Raw genomic sequence first — 27,813 nt, forward strand, 5'->3', positions numbered from 1 at the left:
ACTTAGATTTGCCTTTATGTGAAATTATTTATCATTTTTTTGTGCATACATGAATTAAAACATTACTTTCAGAATTTTTCCTTTTTGTTTACTGCCATGTTTCAGAAGTGAATGACACTGACGATTTACTTTTACTTGTTTCATTTATTTGTACTCGTTTACTTGTCTTCAGTCAACATGTTAAAATGTATTAACCCTTTGCTTTACATGTTCATGATGCTCCATATACGTGAGGAAGGATGAGCCTCGTGTCTTGGTAGAATAAAGAAAGATTTGTCATTTAAACGCGCTTTCAAAACAACAAAAGAAATCCCTACCACTCTGGACATGCCTGCTGTAAATGTACAGTTTGGTGTCAGAGAATAAACTTGTCTCCTCCAAAATTAAATTCAGATTTTAAAGGAAAAAAAGGAGCAAACAGATCTGACAGAACGACTAATTTGTCTCCTCAGATTCCTTCTGACTCCAAACCAAAAAAATAAACTGAGACACCAGATTTTGAACACGACAGCTTCAATTGGCCTTTTTTAAAAAAAAAAAAAACTTTCATGTCTGACAAGTGTAAATAACAAACTGAGAGACGGATGAATCCCATTTAGCTGTTTCAGGGTCCAGGTGTTTCTGGCTTCCTGTCACAAGGTGATGACTCAGAGACTGTGCTGACTTCTTTTTTTGTTTTCTTTAAACTGTACACATCTAAATAAAGATCAAACAGCTACAGCGAGAAGATCTTAAAGCCATCTTGTACAAGGAATTATTATTCTCCTCTTCAAAACAAGGATCAGGAAGTGAAATATCAACAAATAGCACATATAGGTTAGAATTTGTGTCTATTATTTTTAGAATCAGAACTGAGGTAAAACCATTGCAGCTCAAGTTTATTAGTTTATGGACCTGCTTTACAACCTTTAGCAGCAAGCTTAGTGAAAACAGGGACTCACTGTTCACATAAAATGATAAACTGAGCTCCTCGGTGGGATATTTGAGTAAAACAGAGCCATCATTAGTATTATTAGGTGTGTTTTCTACTGAGACATTTCATAATGTCTGCTTTGAAAAAGGCCTGTTTTCAGCCCTCGTTCTGCCCCAACAGTCATAAATCAAACTCCTGAGCAGCATCTGTAAGTTACTCTGTCAGCGAGGACTCCGTCCGAAAGCAGCCAGAGATTAAACTTAAGATTTATTCTCCGTTTTAATATATTACACAGTGCCAGGAGCTAATGCTGCATAGTGAGCAGAGCGAGGCAGCTCCCATTGTTGTGCCTCGGTATAAAATGATCAGTCGCTATTGATCAATAATTTAGACAAGTGCCAGATTATTGACAGGAAGACAAAATATGTAGGGCCGGCTATGTTTGAGAAATCCCCCCGTACACTCAATCACTGGAACAGAAATTGCTCCGTGCTATATAATATGGTAGCAATGTTTCTTTCCCCCCCTGCAGATCAATGCTAATTGAGGTCCTACATGATGAATGTAGTCTGAAACGTTTTTAACCCGCTGACTGCTGAGCAGGAACAAGCACAGGCCGCTACTGAATGACTTCTATTCTTATTATTATTGCAGAATATGAGTATTCTGTCTAATGATAATGGGACTCGTCTGTTGTGCGTTGTTGTGCTTTGAGGAGACAAACCTCTGCTGCGTCTGCATCATCGTGTGCGGCGTGAATTGAAATTTCAAGACTTACCTTATAGCTAATGACACCGTGAAGCCTCCTCTGAGGGACAGCGGTACAATATGATGATCAGCACAGCCGACAGAAGGATGCCGGTCGATCCCTGAAGCCCCTCCAAGCACAACTCTCTCGGTGCACATTCAGCTCGTGGACGGCACGCAGCAGATGGGGTAAACCATGCCATCAAGTGGAAAATAGACCTGTTGTGTTGTCACAGAGACAAGTTACAATATAGTCTGCCAATTGGACCACCAGAGGAAACTGTACGAAGGGCTTTTTAACAAGTTGCTGTAACAACAAGGGGGGAAGTGTTTATTCTGGCTGTGCATTCAGGTTGTTAACAAGATCATAAAGCTTCTTCTCGCAGTCTGCTTAAGCAATAAAACATTAAACTCTTCTTCTAAATCTCAGATAAGGAGAGAGACGCGGATTTCTGTTCACACACATCAAGACATATTTAACAGCGTAAAGCATCACATTCATTTGCTGCCGTTTAGGAGTCACGCTAGTCACACAGCGGCTAGGCCGACTCATTGCTGCCACCTTGTGTCAGTTTAAAACACAAGTACTTTGACAGTGTCCTCTTATCCTTGACAGTCCTGGAAATTAAAGGAACTGTGCTTTTCACATACAAGTTTTCACTGATTAGGACGCTCAGAGGAAAACATCAGGGTCACTCAAGACGATTCAGATTTGCTGTCATTTGCCTAAAACTCTGCTCTTTAAGTCTTTCAGTTCTTCACCTCATACTTACCTGAACCAGATGACGTCCACACGAATTCAACCAAGACTAAATAAACTTATATTTCACGAAATATATATATATATATATTCACGTAATCACGAAATTCTTAATTCTTCTCACATTTTTAGCATCTCTGCACAAATTTTGAAAACAAGACCCCCTCCCCATGTTTAACCAGGTGTTTCTACAGGAGAGGAAATAAAAGTTGGATTGTGAACAGAAACAGTTTGACCTTTTCATGCAGTAGAAAACTGACAGCAGTCGTGTCTGGTGGTGTTTTACACTTTATTGTTTCTTACAGAAGTCACACACCGTGGTACAGGGAAACAGCATCGTTCAACTTTTTACAAAATCCATTCTGGAGACTCAACGGGGGAAACAGTCGTATATCAGACAAGTGCTAAGGCTATGCATTAATTAACAATGTGGATTAAAGGGTTACTTCACTCACGTCACAAAAAAATGGTGATATCTGTCCACTTATCTCACATCGTGTCATGCAAACAGCCTCACTGGGAAGCAGTAGGAAACGGTGAGGTCTGTGGATCATCCTGAGGAACCAGGACACTGGCTGCGGCTGAATAGACTATTTTTGATTAGGAAAGTTTAGAACTGAGTGAAATAACCCAGAAACGGCAGCCGTGATAAGAGCCGGTTGATTCTCTGACTGCACAGGATCACTGCTTTCTTTTACTGGACCATCCTTCACAGAGCAACCAGACACAATGCTGTCCCACAATTCCTTGCAGCAACATTCAAGGTGTTTTCTAAGCCAGACGACACCCCACCGTGGTTGAAATGTAAGAGTGACATGTACAGCGGTTGATTTGTAGGTCTGACACAGCCGTGCATAAATTTAACAACTGTTTTCATGGATGTGTGCAGACAGGAGGGTGCTGAGCTTTAGCGTCCTTGAGGCGGGCAACTTAAACGTCTTTGTTGATTTGAAGTCCATCCTCGGTAATATGTTTCACCGGATTCTTGTTTAGTCATCTGCATGACAGAGCACGGCAACAACACGCAGGGCGACGTATCCACAATGTGCTTGTAGTAGTCCATCTTCAGAACGCCGTAGCCTCGACACGGCGAACAACATCCGCACGGCTACGTAGCCTAGCGTTAGTCCAATCCCATTCTCGCAGCGCCGTGCCCGTCTTTTCCCCAAGTCCTTATGAATTCTCCTTCACGCCTTTCCTCGACCTCCTGACGTTTGCCATCAAGGTCGAGGAAAAGTGTTTAAGAAAACAAAACAGGACACAAATTGGATCAACTATTCGACCGCAACCACCGTTTCTGGAAGACGTGTGGTCAGAACCGCAGACAGAACTGCATTCACCTTCATCGCTGGTCGGTGGCAGCAGAAGTGAAGATAGTCAACAGAATAAAACTAACACCAAAGTAATAGGAAGTGATAGAATGTTCTGGTGAGATTGGGATGAATAGACCCTTTAAGCTTGCACATACAGTACATGCAAAATAAAATGTTTAATTAAACTCAAACATTTTTTAGATGTTTCTAAATGAAACATAATTGCTTCGTACTTTGTTTAAAAAAAACAACAGAACAAGACACCGTACTTTGGTTAGAACTGCTTTCCTATAAAGCCACAACATTACGACACTAAATGATTAAGGAACAGTGCAGCGACATCTTTTGGACACGAGGCAGCAATTCTTAAAAGTACATGGCTTATTGTCGGCTCCATCTTAAACTTGGATCACAGATGACATTCTAGTGGGTTCTATTTTTTTTTTGTCCAAATTATTTTGCCGTTAAAAACACGAGTGCATGTCTTCCTGATTTCTCATACATGTCCGTGTGATGCAGCTGAAACTGGCTGCTGTTATGAAGACACCTGGAAAAAAAAAAGTTTGGCAATAGTTGATAAAAAAAAAAAAAAAGATTGACTGCCACTGCCATCGTCTGTGTCACTCCTATCCGAAAAAGCTAGTAATAAATTCATTGTGTGATGAGTCCTGGCAATATTTGTTGACAGATTTCTACATAAATATGTCAGAAACTCATACAGTGCAGAATGTATGCTGCTGATCGTACCCACCTGTGTGCACCTGTTGGACAGACAGATTGCCCTTTGGCTATATCTGGAGATTGATAAAGGGAGCGAACCCCAGCACATCCTGAAGAAGTACCAGTGCCCTCTGCAGAGGCGGCTCCACATCAATCACTACGTTGCGCTTCCGTAAAGGATCCAGGCTCGACTCTGTCACATTGTGACAGTGATTCACCTTCAGGGACTGCAGCTTCGGGCAATACTCTGCAAGAGTCCTGTGAGCACAGCATGCAGAGGATCTTAACAGCTGAGGAGGTGCATGTCAAAGTGTGAACAGGGATGGCACAAAGTCAGTTGGAATACACTTGAAAATAAGATATATACCTGATGGACTGGTTCCTGACCCGCAGGCAACCTGTCAGGTCCAGCTGCTCCAGGCCCCTGCAGTTCTTGGCCACCTCCTCCACCGACTCGTCTGTAACATTGGCATTGACCGCCAAAGATAAAGACTTCAACTGCAAGCACTTCTTGGCCAGGTAGCAGATGGCGTCGTCCTTCAGCTGGCGGCAGGCGGTGAGGTCGATAGACTGCAGCCCCCCGCAGTGGTCAGCCAGGCTGCGCAGGGACAGGCTGTCCACCCACTCGCAGTGCGCCAGGCCGAGGTGCTGGAGGTGCATGCAGCTCAAGGACACGGCCACCAGGGAGTGGCGGGTGAGCCAAGCACACCCGCTCATGTCCACTTTCTGCAGATGCTGGTTCTGGCCGATGACTGGCAGCAGCTCCTTGTCCGTCACCCAGTCGGAACAGTTCTGCAGTGACAGGTTCTGGAGAACTTTATTGTCCTTTAGCATGGAGCAAAACGCCTCCTTGGGAATGCACGGTCCGATCTGGAAACACCACAACAAAGCAGGATTCCTCAAGAGCATGTCATGCAGGTAAATACTACTTCCTGTGTGGGTGCAGGGGACTGACACGTCCATCAGCACTTACCGGGGACAGATTAAAGGTCCTGCAGTTGGCCAGGTACACCTGGATGAGGCTGTGGAACTGCTTGCTCACCCTCTGCAGGCTGACCAGGTGTTGCAGCGGCAAATGGCACAAAATATGTGGAACAAGCACGTCCTCCCAGGGCAGGTCCAGCAGACACCTGCTGAAGAGCACACCTTGTTTCTGCTGAACTTTGACACCGCGCGTGCTGCGGCGCTTTAACGGAAACAACCGTAAACAACAGAAGTGCAATGTTGGCAAAATGCTTCACAGATTAGCAATAACGACAGCAATTCACATTAACGGCACGACACTGGCATGTCAGCCTCGCCGCAGCTGAGCCGGGGCTAGCTGCCATAAATAAATGGGAGCAGCTACATTTCAGCGGCCGCTTGTTGTGACTCGCAAGACATCGCTGTTAGCCAAGAAGCTAGCCTGCCGGGGAAACCGCTCCAGCTGCTTCTTGCAACACAAAAACTCCCCTGAAAACATACTTACGTCGGCATTTTAGCTTCTTCGTCCATTGTGAGCCGGCTGTTTCAGACTGCGTTTAGAAAGACGCGCTGTTCTTTACATTGGTACCAAATTAACGTGTTTTCCTTTAGCATCTTGCAAACCGATTGAGGTGTAACCAAAACCCGAAGCCGCCTTCAGGGACTGTCGGAAATACGTACATTCGTGCGAGGGAGGCACATAAAGTATCCCTAAAGCTCTGTTAATTTCACGGCGTTTGTTGAAAGAAAAAGGCAGGAAGTGTGATAAAGGGTGATAAAGATGATAAGCTCACAAGCTGCTCCGATTAATAAAAGTTGTCTCTTTTATCTGATGCTGTTTTCAATTCATTCTGTTGGTGAAGCAAAACCATTCTGGGCTTTGTTTACTAAAACAACAACTACCTTCACCTTTTTACTGAGCAAATGCTTGATTTTTTATTTTTTTTTTGCTGATATGCAAAAGAATCATTAGCAATTGTTTAGTTCTTCGATAGTGACGGACTTTGGCGTTTACACGGAGCACCTGAACGCACCAGTGGTAATTTTCCGGGTTTACGTCAATGGGCACGTTCAAGGCAATTTATGCATTGATTTGCCATAAATGTTATAAAATAACTCTTTGAAATGGTTTATAGAGACCTCAGGTATTCTTAGAGTCAAGGACTTGCGTGCATTGGCTAGTTTCACGCTGATTTAAAAAAAAAAAAATACTTCATTGACAGAACAATGTCAGTAGTATGTCTATACATCACAGTACTGGTGTCATTTAACCTGTGTGGTGACCTTATCAGGAGGAAAAAAAGAGGAGGAAAAAATAAATGGTCAAAGAAGCTGTGTGCAGGCTTTACTTTGCATTAACTTTAGACTGTGGAGCAAAACAAACAAACACTTGCTCTTCCTATTTCTAGTTATACTTTTATTTGTCTTCTTCTTTTTTCCTACTTTTTTTTGCTTTTCTTAAGTTAACTTGTTAATATTTTGTGCTCTTTTCCTGCATCTGTACTGCTGCAGCAAAAGACTTTCCCCATTTGTGGTGATGAATAAGGTACAATCTAATCTCTCATAATTAGAAAGCTGCTGTCACACACATACATACATTTTGTTTTTTTTAAAGAAGAACAAATGTGAGTAAAAACAGTGCAGATATAGCATTTTACAGCCAATCTCTTTGTAAATGTCGTTTGTAAATATGAAAAAGATGCAGCCACAGTGACTGCATTCTACTGCAGACTGAATTTTGTTTATTTTTTAAAGTATTTGATTTCTGATTTTAATTAGCTGCCACCATTTTTACTTCAGCTATACACGTGTTTAACAATTGGCCATCCTGCTCGCTCACCTCTGGCCGCAAGAACAATGAAGTCAGTCATGCTGAACAATTGCTGACCCATGAGTTATGTTTCAGTGAATGAGACGAGCCAACAGGATAGCTGAGTGAATACTCACTCTTGACTGACTACAGTCCCATAAACAAGCTACAGAACAAGCATGGAGAATAAATCAATCTATGATTTCTCTGCTGAGACCCTGGATGGACGGCCGGTTCCGCTCAGTAACTACAGGGGTAAAGTGCTTCTCGTCGTCAACGTCGCCACCTTCTGAGGGTCAACAATAGAGGAGGTGATATTCTACAAGAGCACTGAGTGATTACAGCCAGAGCACGTTAGCTCGTAACTTATAACCTGTTCGGTCATTTTATTGAAGTGATTTGATTCTGTGTCCTCTTCTCTTCAGTACCACAGACTGAATGCACTGATGGAAATGTACGGTGACCTCAACTTCACCGTCTTAGGATTCTCCTGCAACCAGTTCGGTCTTCAGTCACCTGGTAGGTACAATGGCCTTTTACTGAAGTCATGTATTAATGCTGAGGTACATTTCAATTTTATGCCACTTTAAAGTTATTTTTCAATCTACTCCCAGTGAAAACATTACACCTTTACCTCCACCACATTGATGTGACTGTTATATTTTACTAGATTCTTTTCAGACTTAGATTTTACACTAAAAAAAAAACATCTAATACATCTATAAAATCCAATAGCTTGTTAAAAATTACACTGGTGCTTCTGAATAATAATAGACTGCAACCCCTTTACAGTAAAAATGGTTCCTCTTGTGTTTCAGATGCCTCTAGCAGTTCCACCAAAGAGTCATTTCTCCTCAAAATTTCTCATTCATTTAAGTAACCAATACAGGCCCAGTATCTGTCGACAAAGCAAAGATTCAGAACAAATGCATACAGGTTGTGCAGAGGATTTTCTCTCCTGTACTGTGTTATTTATCTCCCCAAAATAATCTTATGGGCCTTTGCAGGACAACAACCGGACTGAACTACAATATTGTTAAAACTACCTCCACCTCAAGTAACTTCTGCACTGATCAAAATAAAATAAAAGGGGCCATTTTTCTACAGTGACTACAACAGACCTTACCCAAGTATTTCTGATGGTTTTTACCCAATTAAAGGATCTGAACACTTGGCACAAAATCAATTTGTTTGATATGCTATGCACACTTTGATATATGACAAATGCTTTTCATGTTTAAAATGCATCAACAACAACCCTTTTCAAATGTACCATTGCAGAGGTGAATCATGAAACCCTCAATATTCTGAAGTATGTGAGACCTGGTGGAGGATTTGTGCCAAAGTTTCCTGTCTTTGGCAAGGTTGAGGTGAACGGATTAAACGAAGACCCTCTTTTCACTTATCTAAAGGTACAGTGCGAGTAGGAATATTAAAGATATGAGATGAGTAGATGGCATGATCATGGATATTTTTCTTGTAAGCACTGCCTGCTTTGTCCCAGAAAACCCAGACATGCTGCAATTTCTTGTTTGCCACAGGAATCTTTGCCATTTGTGAACCCTGTTGTTGGAGATGTGAAAAAATTATTCTGGTCCCCAATAAACGTGAACGACATTCGGTGGAACTTTGAGAAGTTTCTCATTACTGCAGATGGCATGCCCTTCAAAAGGTAAAATTACAAACCAGAGATCACAAGATTGTTTAACTCTTTATTTGGTGTAACTGTTACCAAAAAAAAAATCCAACATTTTCTCTTTTACTGCAGGTATGATCTTCACTGCCCCATCGAGAAAGTCGAGAAGGACATAACGGAGCTTCTCTGATGGACTTTCTTCAAGTTGTCACCGGTGGCAGAGTGACGATCCCCCAGTAAATGCACACGTGCACCTGAGCTGGATCTGATGGAAAGAGGAACCTGCCTCGGAGCTTCGGTGCATTCACTCCGAGAACAAGTTCCCTTCAGCCACTGGAGGAGTTTTCATGTCACTGTCGCATTTATTTCTCCCCAATGTGATGGTATCTGCTACCCAAAAAAATAATAATGCATGAATAAAACATACATAAGGCAACGCTCAGGTGGTTGTGGTTACTGTTGTTCTCACAGACGTTCTTATATTGAATGGGTCATCTCGCAGCTACTATTCAGTGATGTAATATTTACATTTTTTTACTTTATTAAAATTATCTTCATAATATTGTTAAAATACTCTGTTATGAGTTATATATCTTAGTTCAAAATGTGATCTCACTGACATATAACAGTCTATATAACATGAATAGATTGTTAACACTGATGCATTAGAGTACAAGAAGTATTTTATTGTTGTTGGTGCTCGAGGTGGAGCCGGTTTTTATCTGGCTGGTCAAATGAGTCAAAAGATAAATCAGGGGTCATTAGATGATTAATGGAGGAAGGAGGAAGGAAACACAAGGTTGTTATAGAGTATTTCTGGATTGTTAATTTCTCTGCATAAAGTTGGATTTGTCATGTGAGAAGTTTGTATGGGGGAAAATTTTTCTTTAGTATAACTGTGAACATGGGCTGCAAGGTGGCTCAGTGGTTAGCACTGTTGCCTCGCAGCAAGAAGGTTGCCGGTTCGCGTCCCGGTGGAGGCATCAGAATCTTTCTGCGTGGAGCGTGGGCTCTCCCCGGGTTCTCCAGCTTCCTCCCACAGTCCAGAAACATGTTGAGGTTAATTGGTGATTCTAAATTGTCCGTCTCTAAGTGTAGCCCTGCGATAGACTGGCGACCTGTCCAGGGTGTCCCCTGCCTTCGCCCTAAGTCAGCTGGGATAGGCTCCAGCCCCTCCCCGCGACCCTAGTGAGGATTAAGCGGTGTATAGATGATGGATGGATGGATGGAACTGCGAACACCACACACTTAATTGTCACTGCAAGGTAACAAGGGGCCACAACTCTGAAGATTTTCACATGTTTTGATGCATGTAAATTCAGCCTGTAAAGTAATAAGAAGCTCTATGTGTTAAATACATGTAGTGGAGTAAAAAGTAAAAACATTTAGTGAATTGCAGTAGAAGTACTAAAATAAAATGGAAATTCATTATATCACAAAAACTATCAGTAGGTGAAGAACTTTAAAAAAAAAAAAAAAAAAATCTGATGTACATTAACTTTAAAAACACTTTTTTGTTGTTTGTTTGTTGTTTTTTTTTAACACTTATTAAATGCACAATATTGGATAATCTCATAAAATTTCAATGATATTCACAGATTCTGACACGGAATTGGACCTTATGGCGACCCATACTTCCAATCTTGCGCATGCGCTCTCGTTAGTCTGTCCGGCAGCAGGAGCCTGTAACTATGGCTGTTGTTGGTTTCCGACGGTGGGCCCAAGCCCTGTCAAAGGGTAAAGGGTCTGGCATTTCAGCCCTTATCTCGGGGAGTAGAGCAGGTCAGTTGTGTGTCAGACTTTAATCAAGTTGTGTGATGAATATCTGTAAAGCTATACGCCAGAGTTTAAATTTTAAAGCCACTAAAAGACGTAACCTTGACAAGCTAACGTTAGCTTAGCTTCCAGTGAGCGGCGACCGCTGTTGTGAATGAAGACGAAGGCGGAGAGGATAACGTGGTTTCTTCATTGTTTTTAACGTGCAAGCTTTATATTTACGACGTGGTTCATTCGCATATGCATTTATTGTTGTTGTTTTCAGCTTCTTCTGTCGGTAAAGGCAGTCTACCTGGTCCGTACCCGAAAACCCCCGAGGAAAGAGCTGCTGCCGCGAAGAAGTACAACATGATCCCGGAGGACTACGAACCGTATCCCGACAAAGGCGAGGGGTGAGCGTCATTCTGAAAAGGCTGCTGTTCACTGTTGTTTAAACTGCACGCATTTGCTTTGCAGTGCTCGGTTATGCTGTAAATGAGGCCTCTGTGTTATTGTGTGAGAGCCTGGAGATGCTGCCATCCGGAGAGTCTGCAGATCTTTCATGTTTATCTTATGAAATTAACTCACTATCTATTTACGAAACCACTAGTGTGACGGGTCACTACATGTCATCATTGTGTTTTTGTAGCTATGGAGACTACCCAATGCTACCCAACAAATCCCAGCATGAGAGAGACCCCTGGTACTCATGGGACCACTCTGACCTGAGGAGGAACTGGGGAGAAACCGTAAGAGACTGATGACATTTATTCAATTATTATTTTTGTTTGTTTCCTGATTGAGTTGCAAATATATATTGATGTTGGTATTGTGGATTTTTAAATACACACAGGAGAACAAAAATACAGTGGTTCAGGTCATTTAAAAACAGTGTGGAGATTTTTTATTTGTTTAGTTTTTATGCATAAAGTTAAAGTTTTGCTACGTGTCTTTGTCTGATTATAAATATCCTGATCATCACTGAATGCTCTTCTACAGCACACCTGGTTTTAATTACCAGAAGTTTTTGGTGACCATGACATCATCAGTGTGATGTACGTGTCATAGGCGACATACTTTAATTCATCACGCCTCCCAGATTAGAATAGAATAAAGTAGAATAGAATAATACTTTACTGATCCCCCATTGGGGGAAATTTACACGCCACAGCAGCTTCCAAAAATGTAGAAAGTACAAGAAAATAACAATAATTCAGTAATATGCATCCTGGTGTCGGCACACAGCAGGTCCAAGGCCCCACCGTCTCTGGTTGGGCAGTCCGCATGCTGGCTGAATGTGGGGAGAGCGGTAGAGAACGGTGTATGGTTAAAGTCTCCTGAGATGACGATCAGAGACTGAGGGTGTGATGTTTGCAGCTGGGACACTGAACTATGAATGAGTTCAGCGGCATTAGCTGAGGGGGGGATGCAAACTGCAACCGCCAGGACGTGCGAAAACTCCCTCGGCAGGTGAAACGGCCACAAACCAACCGCCAGCAGTTCAACATCCTTTGTGCAGCGCCGCTCTTTAACGCTAACGTGCCCAGCATTACACCATCTCTCATTCACATACATGGCCAGTCCCCAGCCTTTCTTCTTACTGCTTTCCCTCCAGCTCCAGTCCACTCTGACCAGCTGAAATCCGTCCAAAGCTACGAGCGAGTCCGTCTCTCCCATGACGGTGGCCTGGCTCAGTGTCAACAGCTGTTCACGAACGTAAAAACAATGGAGCCATGGCTCAACGGCTCGCCAGACACGGACCCCAAAAACTCGCAAAGAACCAACAAAAACGCCATCTGCATCTCCACTGTTCCCGCACAAATGTGGTGCAGCTGTGTGAACTTAAAATATTAAAAAGACAGAAGAAGAACCAAAGTAAATAGCCAAAAACACAGAAAGCAGGAAGGAGCTGCTGCAGCTGGCTGCCACTCTGACGCCATAGCAACAAATTAAAACAGATCACCACTGATAAAATAAATAGCATCATTATGAGATATGATACATACATACATACATATTTATTACATATTTATCTTCCAATGCAAGTAAAGTAGTTTTGCAAAACTGGTGTATTTACATTACTTTTATGTGCTAACAGTAGTCCCAAAGACTTTAAGAATTTGTCTGTGTGGTGAAACTCGTACAGCCATGCATGAGCCAGATATGATAAACCAAATCCAAAAATGGCTTCACGTCTTAACTCTTATTTATTTATGTATGTATTTATATGTTTGTTTGTTTGTTTGTTTGTTTGTTTGTTTGTAAGTAACCCTCTTGGGCTTAAAGTGCACCCCTCAGTAAACGAGATGCTTTGTATTTATTAAAAAAATATTGAGCGTGTGTCGGTGCGAGTATATTGTTATTGGATGATTCAACTCAATGTTGGCATCAGACTCAGAAATGCTGCATTAGTTGGACTAAAGAATTTGTTTTTCAGTGTTCTCCCACATTATTTACCCATTTATTCTTGCACATTTTATATTTATTAGTACAGCAATTTAAAAAAAAACACAACATGTGCATATTATTATGTAATCAGAATCAGCTTTAATGGCCGAGTATGTACACAACATACATGGAATTTGGTTCCGGCTGTTGGCGTCGCCATAGGAATGAGCAAAGAATCTGAAGATGTTGTTTACATATCAGTGCCTGGACTGGCTGGATGCTAATTTAGATTACAACATTAAAACCATATTTTGGAGGTAAATCACATCAGTCCTCTGCATGTAAAGTGTTTTTTGATATCTAGGTTCCGCTTAACATCACCGAGATGTTGTTTTCTCCACAGAGGCAGTTTTTCTCTGTCGTCACCGATTGGCTTAAATGACAAAGTAAAGCGTTTGAGCTACAGTTAATCAGTGATTGTTCTCCCTTTTTTAGATGCACTGGGATTTCGACATGTACACCAGGAATCGTGTGGACACGTCACCAACTGTTGTACCTTATCACAGTATGGTCAAGGACCTGTTCCTCTTCCTCGGCTTCATGGCATTCATGTTCTACGTTGGGTACGAGTGCAAATCTTACCAACCTGTTGTAAGTACACACCAGCTCTAGGATGTATGTTTTTGTAGTACGAACTATTTTCAACAGGTTAACCTTGTCAAATGTGTATATTTTTTATTTGTTTAATGGTTTTATTGTATTCAGCTTTATTTTACAGAGTAAATTAGCCATTCTTTTGGCGAGATACAAAACCCCTGTGATGAATGGAGTTCAAATACCTTTTGCTTTTTTGTCCAAGTCTCCCTGTTTTCTTTCTCTTTTTGTTGACCGTGTGTATTGGTCATAATAGCATTCTGAACTGTGCCTTAGCGGTACGATGACAGCACATGGCTTTAGTTATGAAAGTTACTGCTCACATTTGGCATTGCTTCAAGTTGTGGGAAAATGTTGTGGCTATGACTAGATGTGTATATGAAACAAAATCAAGGACCTTGGGCATTGTGTTCACTCTTTCTAGTCATTTGTCCTGCTGTAATGTCTACACAACTTTTAATATAAAAAGCAGCCCTGAGGATTAAGCGGTGTGTAGATGATGGATGGATGGATGGATGATAAATAAATAGTAAAAAGGTGTATTTTGATATGACAATTTTTTTTGCAACATAATACCCATAGAAGAGTTGCTTTCAGTTGTTTCTCTCTGTGCTAATGTGCACTTTTTGTTTCTGTCTCAGGGCCCGAAGCAATATCCTTACAACAACCTGTACCTGGAAAAAGGAGGAGATCCTGAGAAACAGCCAGAGGAAGTCAAGAATTATGAACTCTAATGACTACAATCTGCTTCTACTTGTACATATATGTTCCTGTCAAAAATAAAGACTTATCTTAACAGCTGAAAGTGGGGTCTCAGCGGTGTGTTATTTTGTATGTGGGAAGAATTCCAACTTTGTCAAAGATAAATAATAAGTGTTAAAATGGCTGAAATTCTGCTGTCAAATAACACAGAGCAGTTACGAAAGTTCTTGTATTTCTAGTTATGAATAGATGTCTATAAAGGATGAATATTCCTTTTTTTTTTGCGGCAACTGTGACTGGGTCAACTGGGGTTACTTCAGGTCAATGCGCAATGAGAAATGTCCGTGTCGGCCGCCGTACAGTAGTGACAACACGGCAAAGCACTTTGGTCGGACTCCGTCTGTAGCTGAGCTGCTAGCTTGGCTGATAAGTAGCTCTCCGATCTGCTGTAGATGCGGACAGTCACGGTGTGATACAAGCAATTGACGTAAGTTACTCACCAAACTGAATTCATCTTTATTGCTGAATGTGAACACACCTGATGCACAGTACGTCTCGTTTCTGTTGAAAACATGCTAACAGGGGTGGTGGCTGGTAGCTAGCTAGCTGGCTAACATGAACATCGGCTCCGGTTATGCACTGGAATTAGCCGGCTTGACGTTAGCCCGCTAGCTCAGAGGATTTTTTAAAATCCGTGTAGCGTCTTTGACGATATTTTAGTTTTCAAAAAGGTAGAGAGCGTGATAGCTGAGGTAATGGCTGTAGTCAAATTCCCCGTGCATAATGTTATTGACTGACGGAAGCTAACGCTACGTGTGTTGTTGCGAAATGCTAAGCTAACTACATGTCAGGTTAGCTTACATTTAATTCGTTTCTAACTGGCTTGGTGTCACTGTAATGTAGACAGTGTCACCGGGAGCTAGATTAATTTCACTACGATGTATTTAACCACTAATATTGGCAAAATAGGCTCTCATTAACTCGGATGGAAGAGAGCTGTGTGGGTTTAATATTGCTTCTGCAGGTAATAGTCAGAGGCAGTCTGTCAGTAAGGGTGGCACCCTGTGTCAGCCAAGCTACAAAGTATTGGATTTGGAAGTGCAGATTATTGTGTTGGCTTCTACAGTTAAATTAAAGTAGACTAAATTATTTATTGACATGCCACAACTATTATGTTCACCTGTCCAGGGTATTAAACTTGAACACCAGTAGAGGAAGATGAGGCTGAAGGAGATCCAGAGGACTGCCCACCAGGCGTGGAGTCCTGCCGAACACCACCCTGTCTACCTGGCCTTAGGGACATCAGCACAACAGCTGGATGCCTCTTTCAACACCACAGCTGCCATAGAGATATTTGAGATGGATTTTTCAGACCCCTCTCTGGACATGCAGCTCAAAGGGTCATTACCCACCACGAACAGGTAACTCAGAGAGACGATGATATTGTTGTTTGTATTTACAGCAAGTTTGGAAGTTCTTCCAGTGACGTTCACGTCAGCCATCATGGAGAAGGGAAACTGTGATGTTTTGTTATAACTCTTTGCTTTCAAGCCACAGACTCTGACTGTCACATTTTGTTTTTGGATGTCTCGGTACATGTATTGGAGTTTATTTATATTCCTTGTCCTGATAAGACTCAATATTTTCGACAGTTCACCGCTGTACCCCCCATTGCCAGCTTATTTGTACCACATAGATAAATGCAGTCCAGTGTCATGGAGATCATGAGGTTTAGGTTTGAGTTTAACTTCATTTTTTTGCTTTAGAGAAGCAGTGATTGCACATTGTGGTCATTTTGAGGCTGTTTGTGGTGTTGTTTAAGGATACAACAGTTTACAGAGATGTGTTTCCAATATTTAGTTGACCCTTGTTCATACGGGAAAAATGGGCAGTTTGGAAAATCAAAAATAGTCAGTTTTTTTGTGTTGCTCGTTTTTGAATCACACCGTTAATTTCTGCTTTTTGTGTTTTGAGACAATCGAAAAGCTATTTGCTTAAAACACTAACTGAAGAGTATATGAACATGGTGGTTTGGCACCAGTGTGCAGTCCCCTCTAGAAATGAAACAGTCATTAGGTGCGACTAACTCACTCTGTCTCCCGTGCTCTGTAGGTTGCACAGTATTGTATGGGTAAATTTTGGAATGGGAGCCGATGGTACTGGAGGAAGGCTGGTTGGTGGGAGTGAAAATGGCACATTGACCGTCTATAACCCGGAGGCCATAATGAGCTCTGGCCCGGAGGCAATCGTGGGTCAGTCTGAGAAACACACAGGACCCGTCCGAGCACTCGACTTCAACCCGTTTCAGGTAAACATCTGCTAATAACCCGCTACATGAGTAGACACGATTCACACAACAGCACATCTCAGTGATTCTTCTTTCTTAACTGATTTCTTTTTCAGAGTAATCTCCTCGCTTCAGGAGCAAATGATTCAGAGATATATATTTGGGATTTAAACAACTTTAGCAGTCCGATGACACCCGGAGCAAAGACACAGGTGGGTGCATGATGAGACTTAACGTGGTTTATGAGATCTCTCTCGTGGTACTGGCTTTTTATCTTGATCAGGACCTCTGTGCTGTTAAGCCAAAATACACAATCTGTTTCCCTCAGACTCACTGTTGGGTTGTTTAGCTTCTTCTTTGTCTCTTTTCCTTCAGCCTGCCGAAGACATCAGCGTCGTCTCCTGGAACAGGCAGGTCCAGCACATCCTGGCCTCGGCCAACCCCAGTGGGAAGGCGGTCGTGTGGGACCTGAGAAAGAACGAGCCCATCATCAAGATCAGTGATCACAGCAACAGGGTTGGTAGCCTTAATGCAAAATACAGCAAGTTATCCTACGTTAGAAGACTGAACGTATGTCTTTTCTGTAGTTAATCAGTATGACTCATCTGCTTAACTTTTTTCAGTTGTGAGGCAGTTATTTGGAGACTAAATTTTGTGATTAGGTTTGATTTTGACCCATGACTGTTTGTACAAGTAAAACACCTGCCATGCTGTTATCCTAAGCGGCTGTGGCAGAATAATTGACTGGCAAAATGGTATTCAGCTCAGGGGGTCTTCTCGACTCTTAATCTAACTCAGGAGTCATTTCAAGACTCTTTAAAAGCCTTCCGTCCTGTTCAGGTTAAACTGATTATGTGACATCTCAAGAATGTGTTTTTCATCGTTTTAAGTGTCCTCTGTTCTGTGATTTCAGATGCACTGTTCAGGAATGCTCTGGCACCCTGACGTGGCTACTCAGCTGGTGTTGGCCTCTGAAGATGACCGACTGCCCGTCATCCAGATGTGGGACCTCCGTTTTGCCACATCACCTCTAAAAGTCCTCGAGAACCACACGAGGTGAGGCTTTGGTAGTCTGGATGTCGTGCTGATATCTGTGTTTCTTGTCACCCTGCAGATTGTACTGCATGTACCCTCTCTGTGTTTTCTTTCAGGGGAATTCTGTCCATATCCTGGAGCCCCGCCGACTCTGAGCTCCTGCTGAGTAGCGCTAAAGACAACCGGATCCTCTGCTGGAATCCAAACACTGGAGAGGTGTGTTACATTACCTGCTGCTCTTGTGTCACCCCTACATGACCGTTCCTTCATGGATCATCACAGCCGTCTTCTCCTCCATTTTTAGGTGATTTATGAGCTTCCAACCGCAAACCAGTGGTGTTTTGATGTCCAGTGGTGCCCCAGGAATCCAGCCCTGCTCTCTACAGCATCGTTTGATGGGAGAATTACTGTTTACTCTGTGATGGGAGGGAGCCTGAAAGCTCAGCAGCAAAGCACAGCTGATAGGGTAATGGCTGTTCTGTCTTATGTGATATATTTAATCGAAAAAAAATGTGTTGAACTACAGCGTTTGTCCACAAGATGGTGCTCGTGTGACACAAGTAACAGAGACTCTTGAATACATTAACAAATTATAACACTGAATCTTAAGGGTAGGTGCATCATTGCCTGGACTTTCAGAGGAATCACCTGGTGCATAGGTGCAAGAAATTCTCATTTTTCTAATTTGTCATTCTGCAGATTATTTTCTTAATTGGTTGAATAATTATTTCGTCAGGAGAAGAAGCAGCTAGACGTTAATCACACCTTTGCAGTGCACAAGTAGACGTATGTACGCTTCCATAGATACTCAATATACCTTCATGAAAGCTTCAGAGTAAAGCAGATACTCGTGTTAAAGAATCCAGACGTTTTCACATCTTGAGTCTATAAATTGAGAAGCTGGTGGTAAATTTTCTGCCACTAGTTGTTTCAGCTCCACCTCAAAGATGTGCTTTGGTTTAACCTGTCGTGTGTTATTTACCAGATATCCTCCTCATTCGACACAATGGATCCCTTTGGGACGGGGCAGGTGCTGCCTCCCCTGCAGGTTCCTCAGCCTTCAGTGCAGGACACCATAGTTCCTCCTCTGAAGAAGCCGCCTAAGTGGGTGCGCAGGCCAGTGGGAGCCTCCTTTGCTGTAAGTGTAAAATTAGAAATATTCTGTATGCACAGTAATGGACGAGGAGCTCGTTTTCTTTGTGGGTGACCTGCTGTTGTTTTGTTTCTCAGTTTGGTGGAAAGCTGATAACCTTTGAGAATCCCAAGCTGCCTCCGGTGCAGAGCCCCCAGCCGGTCCCCAGACAAGTGTTTGTGAGCCAGGTTACCACGGAGACCGAGTTCCTCCAGCGCTCCAGGGAGCTGCAGGCAGCGCTGCAGTCGGGCTCCTTCAACAACTACTGCCAGGCCAAGATTCAGAACGCCAAGTCAGACGCTGAGCAGGACATATGGAAGTTCCTTCTGGTGGGCCCTCCTGACATTCAGACACAGCATTAAGTCTGTTAGTCAGCGTGGTGTTAGACTTCAGACTCATTCACAATCTCCTTTCACAGGTTAATTTTGAGGATGAGGCCCGCATTAAGTTCCTCAGACTGTTGGGCTTCAGCAAAGATGAATTGGAAAGAAAGGTATTCGTTCTCACTAATCACTGATGTTAAAAATTTATCCTAAAATCTGTATTTGTGCGATGTACCTCTGGGTCATATCATGTGTTTTACCTGTTAAAAATGTTGCACTGACACAGATTTCAAAATGCCTGGGGAAGAATTTCCAACCCAACGGCCACGGAGTAGATGCCAGAGACCTGGCAGAGAAGATGCAGCGCCTCTCCACTGAGGTCAGCAAGCGTGCACAAACCGTCTTGATCTTCAAACCTTTGTCGTGTTGGATCCCTAATGCACAGTCTTTGCTTTCTCCAGAGGGCCGACGAAGCAGCTGCAGCAGCCGACGCGAGAACGTCAGGTTCTGTTTCACCAGCAGACTTCTTCAGTCAGACGCCGAAGGAAAACTCCAACTTCCAGATCCCTGTGTCATGTGGTAAAATCCCTCCTCTGCAAATATGCAACGTCACGGGAAATTTGCACATCAGGGCTCAGGATATTTACCCTGTGTCGCTGTTTTGATAGCTGCAGTTTGTGTTCCTGGGTTGGTGGCTAATTGACCATATCTTTCATTTGAAGATACGGATGGTTTGATAAGCCAGGCACTGCTGGTCGGCAACTTCGAGGGAGCTGTGGATCTGTGTCTCAACGACGGCCGCTACGCTGAAGCCATCCTGCTGTCAATCAGCGGAGGAGAAGAGCTGCTCAAGAAGACTCAGCAGAAGTATCTCAGCAAGCAGAAGAACAGCATTTCAATGGTAGGAGCGTCACCGATTGGGCTTCAAACAACCACAAGGGGAGAATATTTTCCCGGTGTGTTAATGTATTTGTCTCCAACTGTAGCTCATATCATCAGTGGTGACTCAGAACTGGAGAGACATCGTGCAGAGCTGTGAGCTGGACAACTGGAAGGAGGCTCTGGCTGCTCTGCTGACCTACGCTCACCCTGAAGATTTTGCTCGTCTGTGCGGTGAGTTGCTCACAAGTTTCAGCAGCACTCTCTAGAACTGCACAGCCAGTTTCTGAGCACCACATCTGTTTGTGTTCTGATTTCAGCCTTGTGTTTGTCCAACATTGTTTTGTTTTCTAACTCGTGTCCGTAGACACCCTGGGAGGCCGGTTGGAGGGCGAGGGTACCGAGAAGCGCTGCCTGCAAGCCTGCTTGTGCTACATCTGCTCGGGGAACATTGAGAAGCTGGTAGAGTGCTGGGCCCTGCATAGAGACTGCTCCTCTCCACTTGGTCTAGAGGTATAATTTTAATGTTATCGTCTGTTCTTGATGTGAACAAAGTTTTTAACTACTCTGCTGCTGCACCAAGCATGTGTATGTTTTTCATTTTACGTGTCCAAAGGTAATTTTTTTCAGAAGGATCCCATTCCTGAATAGAAACGTACCAACATTAGCAGCAGTTTGATCCTAAAAGAGAAGAACGTGGTCGTCTAACGGCTTGTGTTTCTGTGTATTCTTCAGGATCTGGTTGAGAAAGTCATGATGCTGCGAAAGTCAATCGAACGCCTCCGCAACAGCGAGGTGGCGGTCCAGAGCCCCATCCTGGCCGAGAAGCTGACCTGCTACGCCGGCATACTGGCTGCAGAGGGCAGCCTGGGCACCGCCATGACCTATCTGCCCGAGAACTCAGAGCAAGTAAGAGGCACAGCACTGACCTAATTGCAAAACCCAAAATGAATCATTTTTGCTTTGTTTGGTTTGTAATGACCGCATTTCGTCTCACTAGCCTGGGATCATGATGCTGAGAGACAGGCTGTTTCATGCTCAGGGAGAGGCTGCTGCCGTCCAACAGCCTCCAAACTCCTTCAACAGAGTTGGCGCGTCCACAGCGAAGCCAGCTCCTGCTGCTCAGACTCCTGCACCAAAAGCACAAATCATGGTATCAATGTATTTGTAGCAGTACAATAAATTATCAACGTGTTTGTGCCAAAATACCTCATATGTACGATTATGAGCTTAGTGCCAATTAAGGGTTTATTTTTTTCCAACCTCAGAGTCAGTACCAGCCATCTGCTCCTTCCCAAGTGGCTGCCCAACAGCAGCCTCCGATGCCATCAGTTTTTACCCCTCAAACTGCTCCGGCCAACCCAGGGCCTGGTCTGCCTCCCTCTGCTCACGTTCTGCCGCCCAGCGCCACCCGCCCTGTCATGAGACCTCCCTACCCCCAGCATCCTGCTACGGCTCCAGGTGTGACCATCTGCACGGTGCTTGAGATGATCTCCTTTATTTCTGATCTGGTTGTTTATTTGATGTCGTGATCTTTTCCCAGGTTTCCTTCCTCATCAGCCATTCCAGCCTCAGCCTATGTCCACTGGCGGACCCTTATCCTTCCCTCCTCCAGGTCCTTCTATGCCGGCTGCTAACTTATCAGGACCTCAGCTGCCGCCTTCGTCGTCGACCACCGGAGGCCTGCCCCCCATGCCCAGCCCCGGGGTGCCACCGACGGGCTTCATGCCGTCTACCTCTTTGCCTTCAGGCCTCATGCCACCCAGCTCCCAGCCTGGAGCCCCGGTTCCCATGTACCCGGGGGGCCTCCACAACCAGGGGCCTGCACCCCCCATCGCTTCTGGACCCTATGTTCCTCTGGGATCAGGGTATCCTCAAGGAGGCCCTGGAGCTCCTGCTGTAAAGCCCTTACCGACCGCCGCCGTCGCTCCTCCTCCGACAGGTACACGCCGTGTCGGTCATAATCGAATCACATCATCATTCATTCATTATTCAGTTTATTCATGTTCGTTCTGTTTTCACATGTTTAAGTGTTTAAAGTCAGAGACAGATCTGTACAGTGTCATGGTGATTCACTATCATTCAGCTGTCGCTCCTCTTCTGACTTGCAGGATACTTTCCTTGGCTGAATTCCCAGACTGACACTGAAGGTGACAGGGTTAGGACTGGATATGGAATGGGGGCACATCAGAACCACGCACAGAGCGACCCGAAAAACAGAAACACCTGTACGCTAATGGGACTAGTTGTTTGGAATTGGCTCGCTCTCCATCGTACAGGGTTTCTCCGTTTTTCCGGTCTCTTTGTGGCTGCTTGTGTCGCCCTACGCTTGAGGGAAATGTAGAGACTTAAGAATTGTTTTATTTGTGTGAATGTCAGCTTTAAAGCAGATACGACACGTTTCTAGGCTTAACTGCAGGTTTTCTTTCACATCATTTGGTTCCGATCCATTAACAAAAACACACACATGAATTTATTAAAATTACAAACAGAGACACAAACATGTGCAGCTCATACATGCAGCTTTAATCAGATATATGAGAGATGTTAGAAGTCATTCAGCGTTTGAGTGATTCAGAATGCTGCCTGAATATTCTGCCGTGTTTGCCGTTTTGTTTCTGCTTCGATCGGCTTCATCACACGTTTACTTGCAGTGTTTTGTAACTAACCTCGGCTCAAAGAGGCTGTCCTGTGTAGACACTCTTTGGCATCTTGAGTGTGTCTAAAGAAAAAAACAGCTGCTGGTTTCTTTCTGACTTTTACTCTTCGTATGATTCAGGGCCTCAGGAGGGCTGGAACGACCCGCCAGCAGTACGAGGTGGACCCAGGAAGAAGAAGGTACGAAGGTTTATTACTGTCCAAATACCGCTAAGTCCTGCAGTTTTGCGTCGTCCCAGCTGTGTTTATGCCCGCACATGCAAAGGAAAAACCTTACCAAGCCGGTTTTATTGCAAACCACATGCCTGAGTGTCCACACAGCCTTCCTACACAAGCTCCATCCAACCACCAGGTGTCTTTCTGTTTCTGTCACACTGATACTGAAGCTGTAAAATATTCCAGCACTGTTAGAAGTCAGTAATTCAGTTATTAATCATTTATTCCTCAAGCTCCACTGATGAATATTTTAATACTAACAATGTGTTCAATTACTACGACAGAGAATTACGGCTCTGCCCTCGTTAACCTAATTTACAGGAGCAGAGGGGAAATATTTTCAGCGGCGCAGCTCTGATAAATGTGCCTCACGCTACTCGTTTCTCTCATTTTTGGCTTCTGTGTGGCCCAAAAGAAATCAATAAATGTGGCTTTTAATAGCAAAGAGTTGATCCACACCGGTGTAGCTCCTGTAACAGGGCTCCTGGTCCGGGTCAGGTTCTAGCTGCCTACAGGCCCTGGACCTGCTAGGGTTCTGTAGAACTGCTTCAGCTGGTGTCGAGGAAACTGGCCTAGCTTCTAACTGCCTTAATCCAGACGTCTACCTGGCTTCTTCTGATAGTTGACTCAGCTACGTAGCCTCAGTAGTCGAATCACTCCACCAGACACGCCCGTTAGTGGCAGCTCTCCTCCTAATGGGTCGAGCACCTGGTGATTTGCTGGGTTGGTATCTAGAGGTCTGGGACAACTAACCCCAGGGATCTGTTTAAAAATACGACTGTACTCATGACTTAGAATAGCCATTAAGAACCACTATGAAGATCTCATGCACACAATTTACTCACGTTTCACTACCATCAGATACCATCAGCGCTCCCCAACTAAAGGAAAAAAAAAACTGTTATTGTTTTATTTTTATTTCCAGCGCAGTCTGCAGGGTGTTTTATTTTGAAAAAGCACCAGCTCGTCTTCCCGTCACGTCCGTCTGTGCTTGTTTTCCTGCACTCGACTGTCAGTTTTCACGCTCGCTGTTAAACGAAGCCGTCGGTCCAGAAGACAAAGTAAACACATATTTAGAAAGCCATTTTGAAACTTTTTAATAGAAAGAAATCGGATTTTTTTGTTATGTGTGCAGCGACCGGTCCGTAGAAAAAATTCTTGCATAAAACCGGTCTGTGGAGCAAAAAAGGTTGAAGACCGCTGCTGTAAATGAGTCAATGAAATTTCAAAACAAAGACTCTTTAAATGCAGGATTAAGTATTTATTGCAGCAGCTCTTGATTCTTCCTTACAAAACATTTTGATTGAGTCGAGCTAAAATGAAAACTGAGCTTTTCTAGACCAGGACCCATGACCCGTGTTCAGGACACCAACCTCATCTGCTCCTTTAACGTCTCCTCCTTCGTTCATAGACTTTAAATCCCAGGAAATCACATCTGAGCTCCTGTCCGGTTGTGTTCAGAACCTTCCTGTCACTAAATAATAAATGTTCTTGCGTGTACGCAGGTCCCTGACAACTACACTCCACCAGCGCCCATCACGGCCCCTGTGATGGGATTCCCGGTGGAGGCTGCTCAGTCTCTGGATCACACCCAGGTCCCCCCTGGAGCCCCCCAGGAGCCCAGCGTGCAGGTAGGTGTCCAATCAGAACCCTGCCGCCCGAATCCTCGACAGGCTCACGTACGTCATCGCTCTGTGTTTGTGCGCTTGTGTTGCTCAGCTTCTCCAGCAGCTGCCGGCAGAGAGGGTGGAGCAGAAGGAAATCCCCGCTGAGCACATGGTCCTCAAATCCACCTTCGACAGCCTGGTGCAGCGCTGCCAGCTCGCGGCGGGAGACCCGGTGAGTGGCGCCGCCGGCCGGGTTTGTTCTGAAGTTTGTGTTGGTTGAAGGAGGGGTAAAAATAGCTTTATTGGTCAGAAAATAACCAAAAATCTTTTCGTTCCAGCAAACTAAAAGGAAGCTGGACGACGCAGCCAAACGTTTGGGGCACCTGTACGATAAGCTGAGAGAGCAGTCGGTAAGAATGGTTTAAGATCTTTATGATGAAGAGGAGCGCTTTGCTCCAAGTTAAGACCTGATTGATTGTCCCTCTTATTTAAAGCTTCAGTGTGAGGGTGTAACCGCTGAGCGAGTGTTTTCTCCTCGATGTCCACGTGCAGCGATTGTTTAGAAGAATCAAAAAAAACTGAGTAACCAAACGGACACGGGCGACTTTTTTCAGATCAGTCTCGTTGCTCTGAGAAGGCGTACAGCTCTCCTCAGGCAGGTCAAACTAATACGTGATGAACTCAGACCAGAGGAAACAGAGAAAATGTTTTGTGTGATTTGGGTGAACTGACCCTTTTTTCCTAGAAAACCTCGTCATCTCATAGCAGTTAGTGAATATGATGCAGCCTGACAGTCACACGTGTCTCCACAGCGTTGTGTTGTGGAGGTGGACCCACATCGCATTTCTTTTGAATATATTCCTGCTTTTTTCTGAAATATAGCATTAGCCTAAATTAGCATTCGGTCGGAACAAATTTGTATTGATCAGCAAGAACTCGTCCTTTTAAGGGGGTCTGTGATAGACTGGTTGCCTGTCCAGGTGAACCTGCCTTCACCCTGAGTCAGCTGGGTTAGACTCCAGCCCCCCATGACCCTAGTGAGGATTAAGGTGTAGAGATGATGGATGGATAGAAAAGCTGTCGCTGTTGCGCCCCAAATGCTCAGCCAGCGCTAACGTGTAACCTCGGTGAACAACGGGTGCTGTTGAGGTTGGAGGTGATCGATCGTAGTCCTCAATCAGAGCAGTTCCAGAACCACACTAGTGAACAAACATGGTGTCTGTCGGGGACTATGGGCTACTCTGTGTACTGCACTGAGGAAGGAAACAGCAGATGTGATGTCCTGTGAGTCCCTGACAGAGGACACATGAGGAGCTACTGTCTGAATGAAGAGCTAACAGAAGCAGCAGCGATGAGCTCAATCCAACGCCGTCTCTTGTCTCCTGATAATATATTTTCTTTCCTCCTGCTGTCCTCTCAGCTCTCTCCCAACATCCTGAACGGGCTCCACGAGATCAGCCGCTGCGTGGCCAGCCAGAACTACCAGCGCGGCCTGGAGGTCCACACGCAGGTGGTGGGCAGCAGCAACTTCAGCGAGATCTCCTCCTTCATGCCAATCCTCAAAGTGGTCATGACTATCGCCAACAAGCTGGGCGTCTGAAGCCGCCGCCCGCCAGACTTCAGTGTTACCATATTGTTATATATGTATTTATTTCTTTTGGACGTGACGACGTGCGCTGATAGTGAGAACGATGGCTGATGATGATGATGATATTAAACGATTGTGGTCTTCATCACTCCGTTCGTGTTCCTTCCCAGAGGACTCGGCTGATTCGGGCGGCGAGGTGGATTTTTTTTGTTTGTTTTTGTCGCTGTGATAATTTTACAAAAAACAAAACAAAAAACAGATGAATGTATTCTGAAAGTGGTGATTCTGTGTAAATTGATGTAATATACGAAGCGAGCGGCGAGGAGGCGGTCGCGTTAGTAGGTGCTTTTTCATACTCCACCTTAACACCGGTTCAGATTTGTTCTCTCACTTCAGCAGCGGTTAAAAAAAAAACAAATCATGTGGGACTAGCGACCAGGTCGGGGTCATCAGAATAAAACCTGGGTTACTGTCCAACCTGTCAGTGTACTCTGTATGAGGGAGAAACTTTTTTTTAACCGAGTGGTTTCACAACAAGCATTTAAAAAACACTACCGTGAGCTCTGATGGTTCTCTTCACCTGCTGCTGGGAGCCGTTGTGTCCCGGTCATCGTGCCATGAGGGGGTTTTGGGCCAAAGCACTGCAGAAGAATGTCAGAAAGTGATTGTCAGGGTTTTGTTTGATTCAGCACTGGTCCAGACAACTTGTGTGAATGAGTTGTTTTTTCTCCCTCCTCCCCAGACTTGCTTCGGTGTTGCTTCCCTCACCTACTGCTGAACTCACATGGCAGCTTGTAAAGAATTAACGCCCTTAACGAACCCTCAAAGATCCCCTTCCTCCTCCTCCTCCTCCTCCTCCTCCTCTCTACCATCTTCTCCTTTTGTGTTTCCAGATGACTTCTTGTTTTTTATGTTTTAGATCATACATGAACTGACGGAATGAATAAATCTCCAGAGTTGTGTAGCTGGACGTGGATAGTTTGGTTTGTGGTGGCAGCAGAAGGCAGTGAAGTGCCTCGCTGTGCCCGTTTCGGCTGCACAGATATTTATACAATCCATTGTTGCTTACTTTGCTCATTTCGGGATCTTTTTCAAATAAAAGAAATTTCACTTTAAACATTTTTCAAGTCTCCAAACACATCAGATGTGTCTTTTATTGATTGCATGCTGCACCTGTTCTGGTTCCGTCTCCTGGGAAAGCTCAGTTCGGTAACAACCGCCACTTCCTCTGTGTCCTCAGGTATTGATTCAGTCTGTGGGGTGTTCAGGAAGTGAGCGGTCTTGTTTTTAATGGACTTTATCAGGACTGGAAATGCAAAATCTAAGACAGTCTTCTATTGATGACTCGCAGGGTATTTCTGATGAATTAAATAAAGGATCCTGATGCAACAGTTTCATGTTTCACAACATGTCAGCCCAGTTTTTATGTAAGCTAATGAGTCAGAACTGGATGAAGCTTTAGTTTCCCAACAAATGCTGTAATTATAGCTGTAAAAAAAAAAAAAAAAGAAATCAGTTCTCAGGTTTTACATCGATGTGGTTTGGACGTGTTCAGGCGTAGCTTTTAGTCATTTAAATTTGGTTTTTTTTTATCCATTAATCTGTTTAATTATTGTGTGTTTTGTATATTAGGTCAAATTTATAGGAGCTCATTTAAAAAGTTAAAGAGCTAATTTAGGATTTACCGATGAGCGCTTATTTGATATGCATTTTTTTTCATTATTTCT

At 43.9% G+C, this 27,813-nt stretch overlaps 4 protein-coding genes across 6 annotated transcripts; 3 read left to right on the forward strand and 1 right to left on the reverse strand.

Moving 5' to 3' along the window:
* Nucleotides 1–2,690: 2,690 nt before the first annotated feature.
* Nucleotides 2,691–6,000, reverse strand: fbxl15 (F-box and leucine-rich repeat protein 15). 2 transcript variants are annotated; one of them, XM_008288821.1, is made up of 5 exons: nt 5,922–6,000; nt 5,427–5,583; nt 4,821–5,323; nt 4,485–4,711; nt 2,691–4,280 (listed from the first exon to the last, which is right to left on the reverse strand). In XM_008288821.1, exons 1-4 carry the CDS (start codon nt 5,945–5,947, stop codon nt 4,522–4,524), a joined length of 876 nt encoding a protein of 291 aa, XP_008287043.1. In that variant the 5' UTR covers nt 5,948–6,000; the 3' UTR covers nt 2,691–4,280; nt 4,485–4,521. The 2 variants fall into 2 exon arrangements, with proteins under 2 accessions (XP_008287043.1, XP_008287042.1); XM_008288820.1 differs by having other exon boundaries at nt 2,691–4,711.
* Nucleotides 5,310–9,221, forward strand: gpx9 (glutathione peroxidase 9). The gene is made up of 5 exons (XM_008288819.1): nt 5,310–5,371; nt 7,652–7,745; nt 8,508–8,638; nt 8,768–8,898; nt 8,995–9,221. Exons 1-5 carry the CDS (start codon nt 5,366–5,368, stop codon nt 9,050–9,052), a joined length of 420 nt encoding a protein of 139 aa, XP_008287041.1. The 5' UTR covers nt 5,310–5,365; the 3' UTR covers nt 9,053–9,221.
* A 1,292-nt stretch (nt 9,222–10,513) lies between these two features.
* ndufb8 (NADH:ubiquinone oxidoreductase subunit B8) lies at nt 10,514–14,464 on the forward strand. The gene is made up of 5 exons (XM_008288822.1): nt 10,514–10,644; nt 10,904–11,030; nt 11,267–11,366; nt 13,501–13,656; nt 14,301–14,464. Exons 1-5 carry the CDS (start codon nt 10,554–10,556, stop codon nt 14,391–14,393), a joined length of 567 nt encoding a protein of 188 aa, XP_008287044.1. The 5' UTR covers nt 10,514–10,553; the 3' UTR covers nt 14,394–14,464.
* A 264-nt stretch (nt 14,465–14,728) lies between these two features.
* Nucleotides 14,729–27,208, forward strand: sec31b (SEC31 homolog B, COPII coat complex component). Of its 2 annotated transcripts, XM_008288823.1 has the most exons (26): nt 14,729–14,848; nt 15,550–15,782; nt 16,474–16,669; nt 16,765–16,860; nt 17,024–17,164; nt 17,562–17,704; nt 17,800–17,899; nt 17,988–18,149; nt 18,669–18,821; nt 18,914–19,144; nt 19,234–19,308; nt 19,425–19,517; nt 19,600–19,717; nt 19,861–20,039; nt 20,125–20,251; nt 20,385–20,530; nt 20,753–20,926; nt 21,018–21,170; nt 21,286–21,478; nt 21,561–21,959; nt 22,129–22,167; nt 22,797–22,855; nt 24,397–24,522; nt 24,611–24,730; nt 24,837–24,908; nt 25,919–27,208. In XM_008288823.1, exons 2-26 carry the CDS (start codon nt 15,580–15,582, stop codon nt 26,096–26,098), a joined length of 3,678 nt encoding a protein of 1,225 aa, XP_008287045.1. In that variant the 5' UTR covers nt 14,729–14,848; nt 15,550–15,579; the 3' UTR covers nt 26,099–27,208. The 2 variants fall into 2 exon arrangements, with proteins under 2 accessions (XP_008287045.1, XP_008287046.1); XM_008288824.1 differs by lacking the exon at nt 22,129–22,167.
* Nucleotides 27,209–27,813: the final 605 nt, after the last annotated feature.

The sequence above is a fragment of the Stegastes partitus genome, unplaced genomic scaffold (assembly GCF_000690725.1).
Source record: "Stegastes partitus isolate 25-593 unplaced genomic scaffold, Stegastes_partitus-1.0.2 Scaffold576, whole genome shotgun sequence".
Classification (NCBI taxonomy): domain Eukaryota; kingdom Metazoa; phylum Chordata; class Actinopteri; family Pomacentridae; genus Stegastes; species Stegastes partitus.

Bases quoted from the DNA above. Each gene is read 5' to 3' on its own strand.
- gpx9 (XM_008288819.1), top strand. The intron at 7,746-8,507 runs GTAGGTACAATG...GTACCATTGCAG, and splicing joins GTTCGGTCTTCAGTCACCTG to AGGTGAATCATGAAACCCTC. The intron at 8,639-8,767 runs GTACAGTGCGAG...TGTTTGCCACAG, and splicing joins CTCTTTTCACTTATCTAAAG to GAATCTTTGCCATTTGTGAA.
- fbxl15 (XM_008288821.1), bottom strand. From the start codon at position 5,947: ATGGACGAAGAAGCTAAAATGCCGAC. The intron at 5,584-5,921 runs GTAAGTATGTTT...GCTCTTCAGCAG, and splicing joins GAAGAAGCTAAAATGCCGAC to GTGTCTGCTGGACCTGCCCT. The intron at 5,324-5,426 runs GTAAGTGCTGAT...TGGTGTTTCCAG, and splicing joins GGACCTTTAATCTGTCCCCG to ATCGGACCGTGCATTCCCAA.
- ndufb8 (XM_008288822.1), top strand. From the start codon at position 10,554: ATGGCTGTTGTTGGTTTCCGACGGTGGGCCCAAGCCCTGTCAAAGGGT. The intron at 10,645-10,903 runs GTCAGTTGTGTG...TGTTGTTTTCAG, and splicing joins TATCTCGGGGAGTAGAGCAG to CTTCTTCTGTCGGTAAAGGC. The intron at 11,031-11,266 runs GTGAGCGTCATT...GTGTTTTTGTAG, and splicing joins TATCCCGACAAAGGCGAGGG to CTATGGAGACTACCCAATGC.
- sec31b (XM_008288823.1), top strand. From the start codon at position 15,580: ATGAGGCTGAAGGAGATCCAGAGGACTGCCCACCAGGCGTGGAGTCCT. The intron at 17,165-17,561 runs GTTGGTAGCCTT...CTGTGATTTCAG, and splicing joins TCAGTGATCACAGCAACAGG to ATGCACTGTTCAGGAATGCT. The intron at 19,718-19,860 runs GTAAAATCCCTC...TTTCATTTGAAG, and splicing joins CCAGATCCCTGTGTCATGTG to ATACGGATGGTTTGATAAGC.